The 12,941-nt window shown below is 36.7% G+C and overlaps 1 protein-coding gene across 2 annotated transcripts in view; it reads left to right on the top strand.

Annotated features, from left to right (window-relative positions):
- LOC136840956 (leucine-rich repeat neuronal protein 3-like) overlaps window positions 1-9,463 on the top strand; it is a 389,337-nt gene extending 379,874 nt beyond the window's left edge. For both annotated transcript variants that reach the window (XM_067107938.1, XM_067107937.1), the window contains exons 7-10: window positions 2,939-3,148; window positions 3,784-3,962; window positions 5,172-5,373; window positions 6,979-9,463. In XM_067107938.1, coding sequence (XP_066964039.1) covers window positions 2,939-3,148; window positions 3,784-3,962; window positions 5,172-5,373; window positions 6,979-7,053 — 666 coding nt within the window. In that variant the 3' untranslated portion in view covers window positions 7,054-9,463. The remainder of the gene's footprint in view (window positions 1-2,938; window positions 3,149-3,783; window positions 3,963-5,171; window positions 5,374-6,978) is intronic.
- Window positions 9,464-12,941: the final 3,478 nt, after the last annotated feature.

Genomic DNA, 12,941 nt, shown 5'->3' with positions numbered 1-12,941 from the left:
TTTGTATCTTGATCTGCGCTCAAAAACAAGTTTGGAATGACCAGTTCTCGTCGGATCTAACAACAGATATGTCAAGGAGGTACATTCAAAGGTATCTCGACACAAAGTTATTCTAAAAAGTTGTGGTCTGAATTTGAATAGGGTGCTTTAGAAAAAGTATGTTAAAGTAGTCCAGGATATGTATGCAGAGGTTACCACTCAGGTAAGGAGCACTGTGGGAACAACAGAAAAGTTTAGTGTAAGAGTTGGTTTACATCAAGATTCAACTCTCAGTCCCTACATCTTTGACCTTGTGATGGATGTTATTACATCAGATGTCAGAGAAGAAGTCCCGTGGAGTGTGATGTTTGCTGATGATGTTGTTTTGGGGGACCTGACTAGAGAAGGGGTGGAGATAAAACTAGAGTTGAGCAGATAAGCACTTGAAGGTCGAGGTTTAAGGATATGCAAAGCTAAGATAGAATATCTGTGGATGGGAGGGGAAGGAAAACAGGGTGCAGTTGATTAAATTAGGTTTAGACGACATCAAGAGCGTTACCACTTTCAAGTACCTTGGGTCCTGTGTGATGGATGATGGTGGCATGGACTCACAAATAAACCACAGGATACAGTGTGCTTGGAGGAATTGGAGGAGATCATCGGGAATATTGTGCGACAAGAGGATTAGTGTAAGAGTAAAAGGAAGGTTTTATAAAAGTGTAGTCAGACCAGCAATGGTGTATGGGGCTGAGACGTGGGCAATAAAGAAGGCTCAAGAAAGGAAGTTGGAAGTGACAGAGATGAGGATGCTGAGATGGATGTGTGGAGTCACGAGAAAGGATAGGATCAGAAACGATTATATTAGAGGGACAGTCAAAAATGGTAGAAGTGTCAGAGGCGATTCAGCAAAGAAGATTGCAGTGGTTTGGTCATGTCATGCGGAGAGAGGAGGATCATGTGTGTAGAAGGGTCATGGACATGGAGGTGGTTGCAAGGAGGAGGAGGGGAAGGCCACGATTCAGATGGAAAGATAAGGTAGCAAATGACATGCGGGAAAAAGGGTTAAGAGAACAGAATACGCAAGATAGAAGATGGAGAAGGCTTACATGGAACAGCGACCCCATACAGAGATGGGTAAAGGCTGAAGACAAAGAAGAAAATTGTATTGGGTAGAAGAGTATACCAAGTACTTGAAATATTATTTTGATACCAACAAGGGGTTTTCGTGGTGCATTTCACCTGCGGTTGGTGATATCACCCATAAGAATGAAAAGTACAAATGTTCCTGAGCAATGAAGCGTCTTTATATGAGAGTTTATGCAACAGCATACATGCGCTTGGTTTTATGCGATGTATATTATCTTTACTCCTTACTGTGTGCATTAGAGTATCTTCTTGGCTACGGTAAAGCTGTTTGGTAATGATTAAGTACCTGTGCGCATCTTTACGTTTTATTCTACAATTTAAGCCAACTAACTGATTGATGCTACGTGATCAGTCTCTTAACGCTTGCCTTCACAGTTGGTTTATCTTAAGGCTTATTTTTTACAGTAAAGTATCTTCATTCTTGACTTTTATATATGGGTTTCACTCCTTCTATTGTCATTTTTTATTCGATAACGCATCACTGTTTTATCTTATGCAGGTAGTCATTTTCACATTTACCTTCTCAAATGAGATAGCCTAATACCTTAGCTTCAATAGTTTCGTTATTTATGCAGCAAAATCATAATCTTTTGACGAAACCTATTACTCCAAAGGATTTTATATTTTGTTGATTTTACAGTCATATTTAATATTATACAATAGAATACCTTCATACCTGACTTCATACATACTCTATTGAGTAGTTCCTGTCAGTAAGAAAAAACTCTAATAGCATTAAATAAAGACTGCACCACAAAAGGCACCACACATACGTCTGAAGCACCAGCTAAAAGACGAGTAACTATTCAATAATCGCCTCCCCAGAGACTCTCGGTCAAACATTCTTGATGTTGCATTGTGCTCATTCTGTTGTGAAACTAAATCTTTATGTCTCTAAGCTCATTTTATAGTCAAATAAATCAATATATTATAGCATCATTCCGCAGCCAGTTCTTTCTCTTACCACAACTTCATTGTTTTCCAAATCCGTTCCTTTATGTTGCTCGAATGTGACATTGCACAAAACTTATCAGTTATTTCTTCTTTCTGCAGAGTCAATGTTCAGGACACAAGTAAATAGCTACTATGACATTGTACAAAACTTATCAGTTATTTCTTCTTTCTTCAGAGTCAAGGTTCAGGTCACAACTAAACAGCTACCTTGACATTGTACAAAACATATCAGTTACTTCTTCTTTCTTCAGTGTCAATGTACATGTCACAACTAAATAGCTACTTGGACATTGTACAAAACATATCAGTTATTTCTTCTTCGTTCAGTGTCAATGTTCAGGTCACAACTAAACAGCTACCTTGACATTGTACAAAACATATCAGTTATTTCTTCTTTCTTCAATGTCAATGTACATGTCACAACTAAATAGCTACTTGGACATTGTACAAAACATATCAGTTATTTCTTCTTCGTTCAGTGTCAATGTTCAGGTCACAACTAAACAGCTACCTTGACATTGTACAGAACATATCAGTTATTTCTTCTTTCTTCAATGTCAATGTTCAGGTCACAACTAAATAGCTACCTTGACATTGTACAAAACATATCAGTTATTTCTTCTTTCTTCAGAGTCAATGTTCAGGTCACAACTAAACAGATACCTTGACATTATACAAAACATATCAGTTATTTCTTCTTTCTTCAGAGTCAATGTTCAGGTCACAATTAAACAGCTACCTTGACACTGTACAAAACATATCAGTTATTTCTTCTTCATTCAGTGTCAATGTACAAGTCACAACTAAATAGCTACTTCAACACTGTATAAAACTTATCAGTTATTTTTTCTTTCTTCAGAGTCTAACTCTTGGAGATTTCCAAGAGAGTCTGAATACCCTCCGCATCCTCGAGATATCTGCCATGCCGGAGCTTCGGAATGTGGGCGCCCGTACATTTTCCAAGCTCAAATCGTTGGAGATACTCAGAATGTCCGATTGCCCGGCACTCGAAGTCTTAGATCCTCTGGCATTTTATGTTATGGATGGAGATGAGCTGACACTTAAAGAGGTCAGTAGTAGCAGTATTGATTTTCAAATACTTAATTTAAAGGTCTAATGTTAATTTCGTGTATATTACTTCCATTGTGGCAGAGTATAATTCAAAACACGGATACTGTGATTAGTATAATACAGAGCATAATTCAGAACACGTATACTGTGATTAGTATAATAAGAATCTAACAAATTTTTATAGAAATAATTTTTCAAAGCATAAAGTTCTAATATGACGTGTTTCAAGATCATGATCCCTGTTCTAAAATTACCTATTTAAAGAAACCTTGCATTTTGTTAGAAGGAAAAAGATTTGCACTGCAAATGATGCGTTACGTGGTACCTAAGATATATTTAAATAAAAAGTGTACCTATTAAAAATTCATATCACACAGTACAGCTACAATTGTAACTTTCAATTATTAAAATTTAGCAAAATTTTAACAATATTTTCACTTTTTCTATATTAAAGGTTAATCATGTTTAAAAATAACATCTCTGAATATCTTGCTAAGAGTATTTGATAACATTTTCCCTTCTTTACCAATTGAAAATACACTAATGTCAGCTGTAACTATCGCTTTCATCTTTAATTTAGCATAAAAAGTTGATACTTAATGATGAAACTTAACTTACGCATCTTATCGCCAGATTCACATCCAAGACAACCAGCTGAAAACCCTGTCGAAAGATATGCTACCGTGGCTCGACCTCCAGGTTGTCGACATCCAGAACAACCCTTGGAACTGCGACTGCCATTTCAGATGGGTGGCGGAAACACTCATTCCAGACCTGGAAAGAAAAAACCCTGGATTGACCTTATCTATCTTGTAAGCCTGCCGATATGACTTTAAACATTTTTTGTCACTTGTCAATCTTGTTGAAAACAAAAGAATGAGTTTTTCTGTCCTTCGATTCTTTCTACTTCTTTCTGGTGTGATAATGAAGAATACATTTTTTGTCTTGTGATATTATAAAGTTTGCTATATAATGCAACTGCAGATCCCTACTCACAGAAAGTCCAGTGAGATCATATTCTTAATTCTCTATGTAACGTAACGATAGGAAATGCTTTTGTTTATACAGATATTTAAAATTATTTGTTATTTAATGAGATTAAAGGAACTTCGTTCCTCCTGCTGAGTTTGTTGGAATACCTCTTACTTCTGATACAGTACAGAAAATCCTGATGAGTGGGACCATACGGATTTTTGAAATTACTCTTCTCATAGCATGATCAAGTTTACTTCTGGTGATTTTTAGAATATCCTTTTTCTCCAGGGAAGGTTAAAGAGAGAGTACTCCCCGGAGTAATGAGATCGTACTCATTTCTTTCTAAGCTGCTCTCGGCTCTTGTTCGAGAAGATGTTAAATATACCGTAGCACAACATGCTTCTGATTCCATTTCAACTCAGTGTCAAGCAGCTTCTTAGTTACACCTTTTCCCATTTCTCAGACTCCCAACACTGACGCCCTGACTCTTTGCATCACTGTCTCTCACTCTTTTTATCTGCCTCAATGGCATCTTTACTTTTACCTAGTGTTAGTTGACTAAGTGAGAGGTCTAGTTGTAATCCCCTGATGAGGCAATCCAAGGTCTTCATTTCTTTTCATGAAATGGACTGCAAAAATCTAGATCGTTAATCCTCACAATGGTTTTGAGGCAGTTTTACAGATTTTCTCATTTTTTTATTCCTCATTGATTCGTCATGATGAAGTTGGAGTATGGATTATAGGAGAAAGGTTTTATAACTTCGTATATTTTCTTAAATCCAAAAATAGCCAACTTTATTTTCATGATACCTCATCATAACACGGTGTCATTTGATAGAGGGCAACAGAGTTACCTTAGAGTTCGCCCACTTGTGGGGAATAAATCCTTTAACTACATGGGCTTTTGTGAATGATATTCTGTTATAAGATGCCTTTTCACAGTAAATTGAGCTTACACTATCAGAGGAAGATTTTCATGAAAGATACGATTTATCGCTGTGACTATTACGAATGAAATCCTGTATACTAATGAACTTTACCCCCAGGTGCACGTATCCTGCGATGGTTCGAGGGACGCCGGTAATAGACATGCTAAGCCGCAGTGACGGCTTCTCCTGCAGGCGTCCAAGTGTCGATGAAGAGCTAGCAGCCTTTGGACCCCTTTCCATAGGTATCATAATCGTTGGGGTACTTCTTCTGCTCACTGGGAGCATGATTTTCGCATACGTCCTCTTCAGGAGATCGCAGGTAAGGCCATGATACATTCCTCCGAGTGTTCAGTGCTCGGCCGAGGGAAATGTGGTGGTACTGCAGTAACATTCATGGGTTCTCTATTTCTTACTCGTCTTTTTGGGAGGGAGTAGCATCTGTAAGGTAGGTCCTTCTGGCTCCTCAGCAAGTCTTTAAGGATGGATTTGCCAGCCCCACGCCCTTTTCTTGACACTTGGGTACGCTGACACCAATCTACAGTACATGTAGCTGGCTAGGTGCTCATAGGCCTGAGGTGATTCAAGCAAGCAGAGCAATACAGCAGGCAACCATGACATCCGCTTTAGCTGATTGCACCTTCCAAAGTCGGGCTTAGAGGGGGCCACATCCCTACCATCCGTACGCCAAATGGCAGATATATATATACGGCTGAGTGGATCAGCGTTTGGCTCATATTTGATAGGTCCGTAGGCCGCTCCTGGCCTATCACCCATCACTCCAACCGGCTGCGAAATGGGTCAAGATAAGGGTATGGAGCTTGCAACTTCATCAATATTGGACTTTCCCCCACCTACTTCAAACGGAGAAAGGTGTATGATAAAGTAATACAGAATATATATATATATATATATATATATATATATATATATATATAAATATATATATATATATATATATATATATAATATATATATATATATATATATATATATATATATATATATATATATATATATATATATATATATATATATATATATTATATATATAATGTGTGTGTGTTTTAGCTTTATAGCGTTTTTTCATTTGTGTTTTCTCTTGTACACGACTTTGATTATCAACATAAGCAATGCTCCTCCTCTCATTTCTATGGTATTTCTCTTAAAGATTAATCACATGGTGTAAATATGTAGTTCTATGGTGAAGAGCTCCACAGGTCAAAGGTGCCTAAATGTAGCAAGAGAAGCAAGTACCAAGTTGATAAAAGCGTATCATTCATGCTGTATTTGCTCCCTTGGCGCAAGTCAAAATGCAGTAGCCTCACTTAGCAACCTTCCTAAGAATGTACACTCATATTGAAATACGAGGAAACGAGAAAACGAGTGAAACGGTGATGAAAACTAAAACCAGCTGCAAATGAAATTAAGGACAAATGAGTAACGTCATCCATAACCTAGCACAGTATCGCTCAAGAACTAAATTTCCAGTCTCATTCAACGAGAACAACACGCCTTTTCAAAGATAAAGTTTACTGGGTAAAAATGTCCCATTTTATTTTAAGTTGTTAGTATCATTGAAAAGGTTCTTTTAAGTACTTACTGACATTTTTCGGCAATGACAAATCGACAAAACCAACAGGTAATAAAACCAAAGATCATATTGTCGGTTTAGGTTATTTTTTATATGAATTCTTATATAATAATGAAGCCCAGCACCTGTAGAATAACTTTTTTTCACAAGTAATAAGACATGATGTACTTTGTGAGTAAGGAATTATATATCCAAGGAAGAAAAATATAAGCATTTGTAATAAAGCTCCTTGAATTTATTGGTCCAAACCCACAGCACTGTGCGACCTTATTTAATTACCTAGTATTTTCCCAAAGCACGACAGAAGACATTAAATGACTGATCTTTCCGCAGTCCCGGCTCTTCTTCGGCGAGACGGTGAAGTACCGACGGGCCCAGAACGAGGACACGGAAGCTGTGCCATCCTAGAATCGACGACGGACCTTCGACTTCCTTCCCCCACCCGTCGCCAACAATTGCTCCAATCAAACACCGTGACCCTGCCTTCATTCAATTGTGTAGTACAACATTCATAGTTGGCATTTCGTACGGTCACCACTGGGCATTATGAAAGGCTGACTATGTCATTTTTTTCTTATATTTGCATTTAGTGATAGAGCTCATCATTCCGTAAGAGGCTCATGTATAATATGAGATGCTAAATCATCCCATCATCATAGTAGTGTAGAAGTTCAGTGTCAGGACAAGCATTCTTAGCACGAGGCATTGTATGAGATACTATTCTAGACGGTTTCTTAACATTTCCTTAGTCAGTTCTATTTTTACATGAGCTAAAAAAAAAGATAGCCAGAAAATATGTATAAAAAACCGCGGTCAACCTCATTTTTTGCTTCTCATTATAACAGCGTAGGTTCTGAAGGTATAAGAATATTGAAACAAAAAATTTTTTTTTTTTTTAGAAAATTACAGTTCTAATTGGCTCTAAAGATAAATTTGTCAAGCAACGACAGATAATGATAATTAGGAATGAAAAGAATCGAAGGTAACTCGCATGAATAATCAACAGCTTTGCGTGCTAAATAGACATAATTAAGCCCTCCGAGAACTGTGTGGCTGAACACGCTGGTATGTTGTGGGTGAAAATTTTTCTATAAAATTAATCAACATTTCTATTTTTTCCCTCTACTGCTTCTTAGTGTTTCTTTGGCGACTAAGAGTTCGGAGGCTAAAATTAGACATGCAACTTTTTTTTCCACGGGAATAAATCAAAATAGCGCACGCAGAATCAGAATTGTTCAAATTTTGATTACATATCAGAAGTGTGAATGTAGTTTCACATAAAGTTGAAAGTATGTATGTGTAGAGAACACGGGAAATGAGTCAAATAACATTAACTTTTAATGCAAGACCAGTTCTGTTGATGCTTGACATGAATTTAGAGTATATAAAATATCCGCTTCTTAAGACTTCCTAACAAATACAAATGTTCCCGGAGAGGCAAGACAAGTGAGAATAACAGTCACCTAGTGAGCTTATTGAAGAAATCTCAGAGTAAAACAATATAAAACAAAATTTTGGTTTGCTTGTTACTGAACGCACGGAATGTAACTTGTCATAAGCTATGTATATTAAATTAATATGAAGCTTATTACTGATTTACAAGCAGCACTTTAGGATAACTAATATATTTTGTAAGAAGACAAATAAAAAAAGATGTACTTTTAATATCCAGTAACTGTAAACAGATTCGAGTTTTCATAAGAATATGTCAAGTATATTAAATAAAATATATGAGTGGCTATAAGTCAAGGGGATAAGAATGTATGTAAGGGGGCAAGAGTGTACGAAGCGAGAAAAAGGAACATAGAAAAAATAGACAAATACTTCATAAGGATAAGAATGAACATTAGGGGATGGGTTATACTTATAAGAATAAAAAGTATGTCTCACGAGATAAAGAATTACTTAAGAAGATAAAAATCATGTTAAAGTTTATAGACATGCCCATGGAGTTAATGTCTTAAAGAATAAAATTATACCAAAGGTGATACGAAAATACAGATGAGGTCAGGAACATAAAGAAGTGATGAGACTTGGTCAGAGACGATAAGGAACGGGCATGAGGGCATGAGAACGTGCCAGAAGGGACAAGAATATGCCCACGGAAGTTGAAACTGAGCAAAGGGAAAACACATCAACGACGTGCTGCTTCAAGTCTGATGTGGGGTGATAATTCCTGATGAATGGCGAAATGACAGCGTCTCTGACATGAAAGGATTGTCAGAATACACTTAACGCTCTTCTGCTCTTCCCTTTAGTGTGCCATATTCAGATAACAGGATAGTGTCACGCGGTAGAATTAAGTCTAGTTTTGTGTCTTTTTTAACAAGTGGTCACCACAAGAGTATTAGCTGTATGAGCTTAGATTATGACGTGTGAAAAGACTATTTTCATTTGATATGTTTTAATTCTGGGTAATTTACATTCACTTGTTGATGGCGCGAGTTTTCTCGAACATTAATTAGGAAATCTCCTTTAATTAGTTCTCAGAACAGTAATTACGCGCTCTAGAGAAAAGTTTCCAAGGGACTTGAAAGAAAAGAAGAAGCAGTAATTGGCAGAGGATGAATGGATGAGTTTTGTGATGATCGTCTTCTAATGGGATTCATAAAATATTTGAGGCTTGATGCCACTGATAAGCCGAATGTAAATTGCCATTCAGGTGTGCTTTTATATCAAAGAATGATTTATGATATATTTAGAATATTGTTATGATCATGACAGGAAACTTTGATTCTGTGAATCGCTGTTGTATATCTTTATAATGCAGATGGAAATCAAAGATGTTAATCAAATAAAGTCAATATATTTAATTAAATGCCTTTATTTTCTGCAAATCTGAATATATAGATGAAGTGACTTTGGGTACCTGGTTATGAATTCAGGTTATATATTTCTGATTTAGTCATTTTAAACTTTCTGGTTGCTTGCACTGTTGGAAATCAACTCAACTAAAAGTTCAGTTTTCATCCATATACAGTACACTCCCGTTTGAATGATTAGGATTCTTTCAGTTGAGTTAGGAACCTCCTTCTATTATTCATCAATTAATGGCTTTTTTGACAGTGCTACATTCACTACTACTATCTGAAACTTCAGCAGTAAAGGTCAAGACTACTGAATGGCTTAATTATGTCAAAGAAGTATTGCTTAACTAAACTAACAAATCCTTATATTTCAGTGGACATATTCACTTTTATTATTAGATTATAAAATGATATATAAAAAGCATTTTGTACAAAAAAAGTGTTTACGAGCGTTAAAGATTTATTCATGCATTTTTGAACAATGAATTCAAATCAAGGTTTTTAGAGCGGGGCGAACCGAAAGACATTTTTTGATATTATATTATTATCTTCTCTGATCTACTTTTGTGTCAAAGGAACATAGCACAGGACGCCACATTTTAAAGTAGCAGCAAGATGAAACTCTTATTACTATTGTACCATTACGTTAGTGAATACTAGAACTAATTAATTGTTGATGTCAGTTTTCCATACAAGGAAGTCAGGAGATCGTGAACCATATCCTTGCGATTACAGACTCAATAGCAATACCCTGACCTCTCTATTTCTTTGATTTTCTTTAGAAGAGAATGACAATCAAGGCGCTGCTAAGTATAAAATTGCAAATTACATTTTATACTATAACAGAGATACCAGTAATCTGCACGATACTTCCATTTAGCCCCGTTTTATTTTCACTTTCAAGTTTTCATGGAGATGTTTGTTAATCCTTCAATATAATGTTAATTGCCATTAGCTTCCCTTTTTCTCTTAAATTATAAGAGTTGTTAAACACTTCAAATTTTGTTATACAAAAAGAAATTTAAAGCTCTAAAGAACAGAAGCCGAGGGGAAGTGAACAAAGAGGCACTGATTCTAGCAAATTATTTTTTCCACACTGGTGATAGTTAAAACTGCCTATTCATTTCTCCTAGTACCCACATAGACTGGATTAAGTATATTTGATAATGGGTCTAAAGTCCGTTTTACGAGTTTATCCTAAACTTTAGTGATTGGTTTCTATAGATGAATCTAAGAGAGTAAGAATCTAATTTTAGACTATAATCTTGGACAAATATTACTGTAGTAAACTTACTGCAAATCGGCCATTTGGAAGTTGTACCTTATATTGCCCATGTGCAGTCTATCAAGACTGAAAATGTTTAGATTTCCTCTGACTTATATAACGCACTCAGCAACTTTAAGATCTAAAAAGGACTTAATTATTCCGATGTGGATTAGGAGCGAAGACTCAGGAGTGGATTTTCTTACACAGCTCCTTCTTTTCTCTAAGCGCTCTAAAAAGAATCTCTTCTAGAGTAAATCCTTAGGAATTCATAATCACATTAAGCTTCTTTGATGGTACGAGATATGCATTAAAAATACCTACATCGTATGAATATGACTAATTTATTCAGCAATCATAATCATATCAGTAATGACACTAATTTTCAGGCCACCCTGAAACTGACTGTTAAAACTTGTTATAAAAGGTGCGATAAAAAAATTACTAGACGGCGTCTACAAGAAGTAAAAGCCATGTCTGAATTCAATTTTGACAGCCCTTTCCTTCAAAATTTGTGAAGGGATAGATACACCGCATCCTATAAGTTTGCCCTGCTTGGGTGTCAAAAACCATCTCCAATTCGTATTAGGTCTAAGTCGTGTTGTGACCAGGTTAGGGAAAGGACATACCACACCTGTCTGGAGTCTCTTCTAACCACTACAGCCTTCAGAGACACATAAACGTGTTACACAGGCTAGCTCCGAAGAGCTAAAACACGACGGCAGTTCAGGATCCCATCGTCTCTTTTTCCCAAATATTGTCTGAAAATTTGGCAGTTGATTTCGTCAGATCCAACAGAATTTTGGTCTATTTAGCAATTCATAAAATATCTCAGAAACATTCCATCATGGTCTGCATGCTGGGTGCGCTCCTTGGGTCGCATATTCTTCTTCTGTATTCAGTTCTGGCTGGACCCCCATTATTGCTTTGCTTGGCGTCCGTATCTGAGGGGCACGCCACAAACTGTCCCATTTGTACAGTTGAATAAAGTCTTTCTACTTCTTGGGTAAATATCGTTGTGGCTTCTGTATATCATCATTACAAGTCTGTATTTTAGTTTTCTGAAAAGAAAACTATTGTGCCGGCTTTGTCTGTCCGTCCGCACTTTTTTCTGCCCGCCCTCACATCTTAAAAACTACTGAGGTTAGAGGGTTGCAAACTGGTATGTTGATCATCCAGCCTCCGATCATCAAACATACCAAATTGCAGCCCTCTAGCCTCAATAGTTTTTTTTTTATTTTATTTAACGTTAAAGTTAGCCATAATCGTGCTTCTGGCAACGATATAGGACAGGCCACCACCGGGCCGTGGTTAAAGTTCCATGGGCCGCGGTTCATACAGCATGATACCAAGGCCACCGAAAGATAGATCTGTTTCCGGTGGCCTTGATTATATGCTGTAGCGGCTTTACAGGAAACTCGATTGGGTCGAAGAAACTTCGGAGCATATTTTACTTGTTTAATGTGAAGTATACACTATGAGTAAACCAAACCTATGGTCAAAATTTAGGCCTTTCTACATTTCACTTCTAGATGCTACTAACCCTATACTGAAAACAATTTTTGGGGTAGCTGTTAGGCTTTAAGGTATTTTGAAGATACCTGAGTCGACTCGCAGTGCCCACAGTCCGAGCACTCGAAACTAGATGCAAGAATTAAAATCCCTACCTGAAAGCCTCCCTCACCTCCCCTCCCCTCCCCTCCCCGCCCAACACCCCTCTCCCCGTCCCAATTCACGTTAGACTGCACAAATACTTTCATGGCTTGGTATACAGTTTAATTTTGCAACAATAAGATGCTTTTCACCCAATATTCTACTAAATCACTGAAAGATACTAAAGTTACTTATTTCATGAAATTATATAGTTTCCATCTGAATACGAACCGTTGCTATTTTACTCAGAGAAAAAGTGTTGCAATAGTCTGCTGTATGTCCACAATGTTTGGGCTGTTGAGAGTGTAGCTTAGCTGGAAAAGGTCGTTGCTGATTTTATGAAAATGATATCAAGAAATCTTGACGTAACACCTTCGTGTTGTGAGGGAACAAGCATCTTGGTCATTAGATGACTCGTGATTCCCTGATACTTTTTTCTTCCTACCCATTGACGAGAGATTTTTGTCAAATGTATAAAGAATAGAAAAGCAAGATAAAGCATATAAAAAAACATTTAAATGCACAGAGCATTATTTATAAATAAGAACACATAAATCAAAATAAAAAAAACA

The sequence above is a fragment of the Macrobrachium rosenbergii genome, chromosome 8 (assembly GCF_040412425.1).
Source record: "Macrobrachium rosenbergii isolate ZJJX-2024 chromosome 8, ASM4041242v1, whole genome shotgun sequence".
Classification (NCBI taxonomy): domain Eukaryota; kingdom Metazoa; phylum Arthropoda; class Malacostraca; order Decapoda; family Palaemonidae; genus Macrobrachium; species Macrobrachium rosenbergii.
The sequence above is the reverse complement of the archived record's forward strand: the minus strand, read 5'-3'. Positions and strand labels throughout refer to the sequence as shown.